At 47.6% G+C, this 10,816-nt stretch overlaps 1 protein-coding gene across 4 annotated transcripts; it reads right to left on the minus strand.

The window, feature by feature from the left end:
- Positions 1-1,781: 1,781 nt before the first annotated feature.
- Positions 1,782-9,874, minus strand: LOC115250708 (uncharacterized). Of its 4 annotated transcripts, XM_029840443.1 has the most exons (6): positions 9,428-9,692; positions 4,764-4,826; positions 4,543-4,668; positions 3,374-3,434; positions 3,221-3,295; positions 1,782-3,029 (listed from the first exon to the last, which is right to left on the minus strand). In XM_029840443.1, the coding sequence occupies exons 5-6, from the start codon at positions 3,252-3,254 to the stop codon at positions 2,125-2,127; spliced, it is 939 nt and encodes a 312-aa protein (XP_029696303.1). In that variant the 5' UTR covers positions 3,255-3,295; positions 3,374-3,434; positions 4,543-4,668; positions 4,764-4,826; positions 9,428-9,692; the 3' UTR covers positions 1,782-2,124. The 4 variants fall into 4 exon arrangements, with proteins under 4 accessions (XP_029696303.1, XP_029696301.1, XP_029696300.1 ...); XM_029840441.1 differs by lacking the exon at positions 9,428-9,692 and adding an exon at positions 9,808-9,874 and having other exon boundaries at positions 3,374-4,668; XM_029840440.1 differs by having other exon boundaries at positions 3,374-4,668.
- Positions 9,875-10,816: the final 942 nt, after the last annotated feature.

A 10,816-nucleotide genomic window follows, 5' to 3' on the forward strand; every position in this document is an offset into this window, starting at 1 on the left:
ACTGACTGCTTTATGTAACAGTCAATTTACATATCATTTCCCAAACTACGTCATTTTCTCAAGTGCCCAACTACAGTTTTGAGGTCATGGCCGGTCTGCATCAAACTGAGGCCCACATCCTCATGCACCAGACCTCAAGTCTTCCCCAAACCCAAAAGTATGAAATCTAATCGTTATTATTTCATTATTATTGATTCATTCATTTGATGGCACTTGGGGACAAGGTGAGGAGAACGGTTAGTGGAGGTGGAAATGTGGAGTTAGCGCTCTGAGGACTTGTGGAACCCCTGGATTCCATAGAACAACCCAATTGTTATTCTAAGCCTTTGCCACGTCTTCTCTCCTCCAGTGGTTCTCCAAAGGAGGAATCATCGGGGCTTTGGCCCAAAGCCTTTGGGGGTAAAGACGTAACAAATCCAATCAGCCCATAATGGCGGTGATGTAACTGGAGTAGCTCAGTGTCGCTCACATGGGTGAGCATGATCGAATCAATGGCGTCAGAAGAGTACTAATGTTGCCGAAGCACAAAAGGTGTGCAGCTCACACTCACCGTTCAAACTGTAAGCTTGTCCGGTGCTGAATGTTCCAATTGGAGTGAGTGTGTGTCTGTGGGCGTGGGAACACATAATCCATCAGAACAAACACACACACACACACACACACACACACACACACACACACACACACACACACCTGGTGCCCTCGTCGCTTCTGGATGGCGCGTCTGTTTGTTCTACTCTGTGTGTGGGAGTCAGTATCCATGGGACACCTGATTCAATTACAGAATCATCACGAGGAGACAAATAGAAGAGCGGAGGAAAGCTAGGAGACTGGTAAGGAGGCAGGGGGTGGAAGAGAGGGAGGAAGTGAAGATCGGGAAGAGTGAGAGACCAGAGATAAGAGGAGGATTTAAACAGGGTTGAGCTGTTCCTTTAGACATTTTTGCTGTTGTTGTAACCTTTGATTGTACGCATGCTAATCAGCTATGCGCCCCTCTGCTTAACTGCCCCTGGGGTCCACTCAAAGGGCCACGAGCTCGATGTCTTCAGCAGAGGGCAGAGATTGCGGCGGGTGACTCAGAACCACGAGTCTCCATTAATCTGGTCGCGTGGGGATAGAAGCCTTTGCCGGGCCAATTCGGATTAGAAAGGGCTCTTCTTTCTTTCTTCCCCTTCTCTATCTTCCTTTTGTTTGGGGGGGGGGGTTTAAAAGACCAAGTTGTCCAATTATGGCAAAGTCACCTTACCCTGCCCAGACCACCAGATAATCGCGACCCCATATTGTGCTCGTGCTCAGCTGAGTTTATCTTTGCAAATGTGATGAAACTTCTTCACAGACATTTTAGACTTATTTGAGGCTCATTAGGAAATTCCTGATGTGGTTAGAATTTACCTCCGGCTGCACAGGGCATGACACCCCATCAGTGAGGCTCCAGATTGGGATGCGGGAATACAGATGAGGCCAGACGGGAGTTGGGGAGAGGGAGATGAGTGCTCGTTCAATATTTAATTTCTGCAGTTCCACCAAGCTGTTCTGGAAGCTTCAAAATCACCTGCAGCAACGTGCTCATCCACATGTGAGGAACACCTAAATGTTACCATGGAATTAATGAGGGGATTACAGCAATAGATTAACACCAATTAACATGGCTTCCTATTTTACTGAATATGATATAAAAAATATGATAAAAAGTTTTTTTTAAGTGTTGAATAAAAATGTTATTCATTCATAATTTTTTAATTTGAGGAAGCATCTTTAATTCCAATATCCAATTGCTTTTCCTGTGACTCGCTTACAGAACGCTGGAGGGCGACAAAGCATCAGAAATCTGCGCATGAAAACTTTGAGAAAGATGACGTCTGAGTTTCAGATTAACAACATCCTTTTTAAAAGCAAAATGACAAGCAAACAAGCAAAACTCACCGGCACTGAGAGAAAAGAATAATCTATATAAATCCCAAACTTCTACTTGGCTCTGCTCATCTTCCACACTGGGTGGCTGTTCTGGAGCTACTCTACAGCCACCCTAGTGGTTGTATGGCAGAAGTTTAGATACTATAACTTCAGTATGAATGCGGAGCGGACCTGGTACTTTTCCCACCAAGTACCCCCACCCGACCCCTTTCAGGCTCTGAGGCACGGTATTTTCCCCTGTCTGTACAGATACAGCAGAGGCATACAAACGCTGCTCGGCAGACAGAACCAGAACGCCAGCATCAGCACCATGCACCCTTTATTGGATCCCAACACTGTCGCAGTATGCAATGCCATGCAAGTCACCGTCCCTATATATTTCACATACATGGCACCTGTTATAGCTGCAATGGTGACATATGCCCTCTTCTTCACTTTGTCAACCTTCCTCCTGTTTCCAGACACTTCACTCAGCCTAGGGCGAGCAAGAGCATGGAGCACAGAGAGTGAGCAGTAGGATATAACAGTTAAGCCAGCGGCAAACAGCAGCAAGTAGGGTACCGTGGGTATATTGTCGCTGTACAAATATGAAAAAACGAAATTTAGCACAGACACTAGCCAAACAAAACCAATCACGGTATTTCTGGCCAAGACACCTCTTTCTGTTTTCAGGTTCAGGTAGGTGAGGGGATGCATGACTGCCACGTATTGCTCAACACAGGTCAGACAATGAAACAGGAGTCGACCGTGATAAACCAGGTATATCGCAGAGATGCCCATCTTCATCAGTCCATACTGGGACGTGTATATACCAAGGCAGTACATTACAGATGCAAGCAAATGGATTGGCTCCAGGGCGAGGATGTTGTAGGTGAGTAAGTTGCAGTTGCTGATCGTTGTTGCAGCTGACGCTCGCTGCCTCTGCCGCTGGATCCCATGGACAAGCACGAGACAACTGAGGGGAACGACGAAAAGGAAGGAGGTGCAGGTGAAAGTGAGGAACACCAGCGTGCTAGCACTGGATTTGGAGCAGGGTGTGAAGTTCGGATTTGAGAAGGTGCTGAGGAAGCTAGAGGAGGCGTTGCTGTCATTGAAGGTAGATAGGTAAGACGGAGCTGTGCGGAGAAACAAGAGATGGGGAAGAAGTTGCGTTCATACCTACGACATCAGACATTTTGACATAAATATGGGCATATTGATACGGGTGTCACGTAGCCTTTGAAGACATTTCCCATTTCGGTTTCCCAAAAAAACACTTCAAAATCTTTAACACACGCCGATCGTGAAGAGCACAAGAAGTGCTGACCTTCATCTATGTCTAAGGACCTGGAGTTCAGCATGCTCGGCTGATTTGTGGGGTTGGTCTGTGGGACACTGACAGCTGTAAGAGAGGAGAACACCTCTTAATTTATCATTAGCGCTATTTGTACTTGCAAAAAGACTAATGAAAGGCACCGACCTTTTATTTCGTCCCAATTGTTGTCCGGCTTCCCTCGAGTGTTCACTCATGGGACGCTGCCCTCCAACCACATGTGGGATGTTTTTTATTTTTTGCATACAGCAAAAACAATAATGTAGCGAGATCGTGCTATACGACAGCATGCAAATATCACATTTTCAATTAAAACAGAAAGAGCAGGCAGTGAACCCAGACTGAAACCCGAATCACGACAAGGGACTGAACTCAGTAACCTCCTTTCACTTTGGTTCGCGAAGAAATCGAATACAAAACAGTACATTTACTCAAGTACTGAGGTTCAGGTACGTTACCACTATATACTCATCAAATTACACAGGGAATTAAGAAGAATTTTATTATATTTTTAATGATTTTTCATTTTAAATCATAATATGGACTTAAACTGTAAAAATGTCTGTGCTGACTGTTCGAGCTGTGATGCGACGCCCTCAGTTGCCACCCTGAATGTCATAACTGACTAAAGTATTTCAGAGCAACATTTCTTCACATTTCTTTGGGAATTTATCTTTGATTTATCTTTGAATATGGTCATCACTAATAAGTCATCAAGTGTTTTTACAAAAACCTATTTGTCTCCTGTCAGGTTCTGGTGAGAGGATTCAAATAAATTGGTAGGCAGATCATACTCCTCCCAGAGCACCTGTGTTCGTTATTGTGTTTTTAGAGGCAGTGCGTTATACTTTCAGCGGACCTTGGGGTCACCCGTGGATTTAGTCATTAACCATAAAAACATGCTAATGTTCGATTAAAGCTAGTAAATACTGCTTCTAGTGTTTATGTTAACATCATTGTCACTTGTGTGTCACTTTTCTTCTTTTCCTTTGGGTTTTATAAGTCTCATTTCAATTGATATTTCTCACCAAAACCCTTAAAATTGTTATGACGTATTGAGGTTTGCACCTTACAGCTTGGGTTTACTTACCCAATATAAAATATGGTAATTACATTCAGCTTGAAATGTTGTTAGATTAAAAACTTACCTTAATTTGTTGTTTCTATTTCTCTGACAGACATGTCTGTGAACGGCCCCTCTCAACCTAATAAGTCCTTCAGCACCAGTGAAGGCAGCTTTATTTTGTGCTACATGACTAACCCATTCAACCATATATACATTGCATACATCATCATGACGTTCATCCTCATTTTACCTCTCCTTATACTTGTCCTGTACTTGGGCCTCCAACGATGGCAGCAGCACTCCACAGAAGGGACAACTAACGCAGACATCTTCACCTTCCACTTGGCTATCATGGAGGTGGTCGGGATCTTTGGGTCTATAGTGTGTTGTACTGGTATTTTTAAATGGGACTTCAACCTTTTGATGACTGGGATGTTGATTTTCAACTTAACTTGGTATGGTGAGACTTACTTTCACATCCTGACCTGCATGGAGTGCTACCTGGCTGTGGTTTACCCCATCAGATACCAGATCCTGAGGAGAGAATGGGGGATCACAGTCAGAAACATCAGCCTTGCGTGTACCTGGCTTCTTTCCTCTGCAGGAATAGGTTTGATGATAGCCAGTGAAATCTTTGCAATAATGGACATCGTTGCCTGTATTCTCTGCTTTGTCATCATGTTCTACTGCGGTATTTCTGTTGTCTACACTCTGGGGAAAAAGTCCCGGGAAAAAAGTGGTAACAATGACCGGGGTTGCCAAACTAAGCTAAAGGCTTACCATATCTTCCTGACCATGATATCGATGCTCTTATTGAGGATCTCTCTGAGTATAATTTGGTCAAGTTTTAACCTAAGCAAACAACATCTTTGTCACACAATCATATTCGAAACATGGCTAAGTCTCCCCGGTAGGCTAGTGTTACCTGTACACTTCCTGCACAGAGCAGGAATATTTTCATGTCGTAAGAACGATGAAAAATGAGACAGTTTAGATTTTTGTTGCATGTAAGTGAAGTAAATATAGAATAATCTTATGTAGAATTTCTATTTTGGGACAAAAAAACTCAAACACATTGGTTGTATTGATATAGTGCTAGATTTTCCATGCTGTACATTACTTATGTTTTCTACAGGTTTGTTTTTATTATAATTTGATTGCAAAATTAATCATGTAACTCCATAGTTTCGGTGTGACTCCGTCTGATGTACAGTTAAATTTGTGGAGGTAAATTTTGGGAACATTTATCAGCATACAACAGGGAAAGTGGAGTTATGATCATGGCTTTAAAAGGATGTGACATTAAGTGTTGAGTTTTCCAGCCCCAACGGGAGCTTCATGATCACTCTGAGTTTTATGCAAATAAACAATTTGGGTGTGAAAACTAGACAGCGGTGGAAAACTCCAGCATTTGAGTTAAGAAAGTTGCAACGACAGCAAGGATTTTTAAGGTTGGTCTCCAAATTTCCTTTAAAATGCTACAATGTATGTTTGCAATTTAATAAATAACAATAGAATTAATCAATTAATCATCCCCTCCCTGGGCTGCCACCTTATCGTGGTGGAGGGGTTTGCGTGTCCCAATGATCCCAGGAGCTCCGTTGTCTGGGGCTATATGCCCCTGGTAGGGCCACCCATGGCAAACAGGTCCTAGGTGAGGGACCAGACAAAGCGTAGCCCAGGACCCCCTAATGAAGATAAATAACATTGGTCTCAAGTTTCCCTTGCCCGGATGCGGGTCACCGGGGCCCCCTCCTGGAGCCAGGCCTGGGGGTGGGGCACATTGGCGAGCGCCTGGTGGCCGGACCTCTGCCTATGGAGTCCGGCCGGGCGCAGCCCGAAGAGGCAACATGGGACCCCCTTCCCGTGGGCTCACCACCTGCAGGAGGGGCCAAGGGGGTCGGGTGCATTGTGTTTTGGGTAGCAGCCGGAGGCAGGGACCTTGGCGGTCTGATTCCCGGCTGCACAAACTGGCTCTAGGGACATGGAATGTCACCTCTCTGGTGGGAAAGGAGCCTGAGTTGGTGCGCGAGGTTGAGAAGTTCCGACTAGATATAGTTGGCCTCACCTCGACGCACGGCAAGGGCTCTGGAACCAGTCTTCTTGAGAGGGGTTGGACTCTCTACCACTCTGGAGTTGCCGATGGTGAGAGGCGACGAGCAGGGGTGGCAATTCTGGTTGCTCCCCGGCTCAGTGCCTGTGTATTGGAGTTTACCCCGGTGGATGAGAGGGTAGCCTCCCTTCGCCTTCGGGTGGGGGGACGGATCCTGACTGTTGTTTGTGCCTATGGTCCAAACAGCAGTTCAGCGTATCCACCCTTTTTGGAGTCCTTAGAGGGAGTGCTGGAGAGTGCCCCTTCTGGGGGCTCCCTCGTCCTCCTGGGTGACTTCAATGCTCACGTTGGCAATGACAGTGTGACCTGGAGAGGTGTGATTGGGAAGAACGGCCCCCCTGATCTGAACCCGAGTGGTGTTTTGTTATTGGACTTCTGTGCTCGTCTCAGATTGTCCATAACGAACACCTTGTTCAGACATAAAGGCGTCCACATGTGCACTTGGCACCAGGACGCCTTAGGCCGCAGATCGATGATCGACTTTGTGGTTGTGTCATCGGATTTGCGGCCGCATGTTCTGGACACTCGGGTGAAGAGAGGGGCGGAGCTGTCAACTGATCACCACCTGGTGGTGAGTTGGCTCCGATGGTGGGGAAGGATGCCGGACAGACCTGGCAGGCCCAAACGTGTTGTGAGGGTCTGCTGGGAACGCCTGGCAGAGTCCCCTGTCAGAAGGAGCTTCAACTCACGCCTCCGGGAGAGCTTTGACCATGTCCCGGGGGAGGCGGGGGACATTGAGTCCGAGTGGACCATGTTCCGTGCCTCCATTGTCGAGGCAGCTGACCGGTGCTGTGGCCGCAAGGTGGTTGGTGCCTGTCGTGGCGGCAATGCCCGAACCCGCTGGTGGACACCAGCGGTGAGGGATGCCGTCAAGCTGAAGAAGGAGTCGTATCGGGCCTTACTGGCCTGTGGGACTCCTGAGGCAGCAGATGGGTACCGGCGTGCCAAGCGGAGTGCAGCTACGGCGGTTGCCGAGGCAAAGACTCGGGCATGGGAAGAGTTCGGTGAGGCCATGGAGAACGACTTTCGGACGGCCTCGAAAAGGTTCTGGACCACCATCAGGCGTCTGAGGAGGGGGAAGCAGTGCACTGTCAACACTGTGTATAGTGGTGATGGTGTGCTGCTGACCTCAACTCGGGATGTTGTGGATCGGTGGAAGGAATACTTCGAGGACCTCCTCAATCCCACCAACACGCCTTCCAGTGAGGAAGTAGGGCCCGGGGACCTGGAGATGGGCTCTCGTATCTCCGGGGCTGAAGTTGCCGAGGTAGTTAAAAAACTCCTCGGTGGCAAGGCCCCGGGGGTGGATGAGATCCGCCCAGAGTCCCTTAAGGCTCTGGATGTTGTAGGGCTGTCGTGGTTGACTCGACTCTGCAACATCGCGTGGACATCGGGGGCAGTGCCGCTGGATTGGCAGACCGGGGTGGTAGTCCCTCTTTTTAAGAAGGGGGACCGGAGGGTGTGTTCCAACTATAGGGGGATCACACTCCTCAGCCTCCCTGGCAAGGTCTATTCAGGGGTACTGGAGAGGAGGGTCCGCCGGATAGTCGAACCTCGGATTCAGGAGGAGCAATGTGGTTTTCGTCCTGGGCGTGGAACAGTGGACCAGCTCTACACCCTCAGCAGGGTCTTCGAGGGTACATGGGAGTTTGCCCAACCAGTCCACATGTGTTTTGTGGACTTGGAGAAAGCATTCGACCGTGTCCCCCGGGGGGTCCTGTGGGGGGTCCTCCGAGAGTATGGGGTGTCGGGCCCGTTGATACGGGCTGTCCGCTCCCTGTACGATCGGTGCCAGAGTTTGGTCCGAATTGCTGGCAGTAAGTCGAACTCGTTTCCGGTGAGGGTTGGCCTCCGCCAGGGCTGCCCTTTGTCACCGATTCTGTTCATAATTTTTATGGACAGAATTTCTAGGTGCAGTCATGGTGTTGAGGGGATCCGGTTTGGTGACCTCAGGATCGCGTCTCTGCTTTTTGCGGATGATGTGGTCCTGTTGGCTTCATCGGCCCGTGACCTCCAACTATCACTGGATCGGTTCGCCGCCGCCTGTGAAGCGGCTGGGATGAGAATCAGCACCTCCAAATCCGAGGCCATGGTTCTCAACCGGAAAAAGGTGGAGTGCCTTCTCCGGGTAAAGGAGGAGATCCTGCCCCAAGTGGAGGAGTTTAAGTACCTCGGGGTCTTGTTCACGAGTGAGGGAAGAATGGAGCGGGAGATCGACAGGCGGATCGGTGCGGCGTCCACAGTAATGCGGGCTCTGCACCGGTCCGTTGTGGTGAAGAGAGAGCTGAGCCGAAAGGCGAAGCTCTCGATTTACCGGTCGATCTTCGTTCCTACCCTCACCTATGGTCATGAGCTTTGGGTCATGACCGAAAGAACAAGATCCCGGGTACAAGCGGCTGAAATGAGCTTCCTCCGTAGGGTGGCTGGGCTCTCCCTTAGAGATAGGGTGAGAAGCTCTGCCATCCGGGAGGAGCTCGGAGTAGAGTCGCTGCTCCTCCGCGTTGAGAGGAGCCAGATGGGGTGGCTTGGGCATCTAGTCAGGATGCCCCCTGGACGCCTCCCTGGTGAGGTGTTCAGGGCATGTCCCTCCGGTAAGAGACCCCCGGGGAGACCCAGGACACGTTGGAGAGACTATGTCTCTCGACTGGCCTGGGAACGCCTGGGGATCCCTCCGGATGAGCTAGAGGAAGTAGCTGGGGAGAGGGAAGTCTGGGATTCTCTCCTTAGGCTGCTGCCCCCGCGACCCGACCCCGGATAAGCGGCAGAGAATGGATGGATGGATGGATGAGAATTAATCATTTCAAACAGGTTTCTCAGTAGGTTGTAATGTCTTAAAAGTCTGTACTGAATTTTGCTTTAGCTTTAGTGAGTGGAGGCCACTGTACTTATCAATACCCATAAAAGAACGGAATCATAGTTGCTTTTTAGACAGCAGGAACTCAACTCTTTGTCTCTGAAGAACAGATTTTAAGAAAGTCAGTTTCTTTAGACAGTAAACAGATTTTTGAAGAATCTTTCTCACCTCAGATGCTCTTTGAGGGTAGTCATAGGGGTCTTGCGGCCTCTCTCATGTCTTTTTGCGCAGTCAGGTGATGAGGATTTTTTGTGTGTGTATTTTTTAATAAAGTGTTTAACACAGAGCCAGGCAAAGTTTAATGATCTGGTAATGTTTCTTTCATTGTCTGTTTTTATTTGCTCACATTCGGCACTGCCAAAACTAAAATATTTTGTGTCCCCCTTTCAGATGCCTGTGGGCTGTCCCTTTTATTATGATTCCCTTAACTTGCCCTCCCGTAACATCTCCTTTCCTTTAAATGTACAATGCCTTGTCATCAGACCAAGCTCTATTGTGTACTCCGTATTCTTCATGATAAATGTAGCCATCCTCATCCCAACCTGTACCTGCATATGCTACCTTGGGATCCAACAATGGCACCAGCAGCGCTCCATCTCCTCAGCCTCAGCGAAGAGCCACACAGACATTTTAACGTATCACATGGTGGTCATAGAACTTTTTGGGGTTGTGGGATTCATCTTCTGCTGTTACGAGGTCTGTTGTAACATTGACATTGTGATAGTGGGTTACTATATCTGGACCTTCTCATGGTTCGGAGAGACATTCTTTCACCTCCTGATCTGCTTGGAACGCTATCTGGCTGTCGTTCACCCCATCACTTATCGGAGCCTGAGAACAGAGCGAGGGATAAGAATCAGAAACATCAGCATCGGAAATGCTTGGCTGCTTTGCTTTGTGGGAACAATTCTCATGAGAGAGGAAATGGTCTTTATTAGGCTTACTTCATGGATCGCCTTTTTAACCTTGTTTGTCATCTCCTTTTGTACCCTTTCGGTTCTTTGTATTCTGATTCGTCCTGGCCCAGGAAAACAGTGTGGGAAAAGGGGAAGGTTGGACCAGTCTAAAAAGAAGGCCTTTATCACCCTTATATCTATATTAGGGACTGTGTTGCTGAGGTGTCTTTGGAATATAACTTGGTCTGGTTTGAACGAGGCGGTGGTCATGAACGAGTGTTTTGTGATGATGTTTGGAGCTTGGTTTAATGTGCCGTGCACACTGGTCATACCTCTGCTGTATCTGCAAAAAAACAGAGCATTTGCATGCTGTAAATGCAACAGCAGTTGACGATTTGCTATTAATTCAATCATATCTGCAAGAGTAAAAATCTGACATCCTGATTTGTCTGTGTACATTGAGCTGAATAATAAACCTGTTTTGAAATATTGACATTCTTTATTTTAAACAATCTCTTTCATTTCAATTCCTACTTGATGGATTAGTCTGTTTTACATTGTTCAATAAAGAATCAGAATCATGTTCATTTGCCGTGTATATGCAAACATAAAAGGAATTTGGTTGATAGTACTTTCACTCCCCTGTGTATGCACGCATGTG

The sequence above is a fragment of the Takifugu rubripes genome, chromosome 8 (genome assembly GCF_901000725.2).
Source record: "Takifugu rubripes chromosome 8, fTakRub1.2, whole genome shotgun sequence".
In the NCBI taxonomy this organism is placed as follows: Eukaryota; Metazoa; Chordata; class Actinopteri; order Tetraodontiformes; family Tetraodontidae; genus Takifugu; species Takifugu rubripes.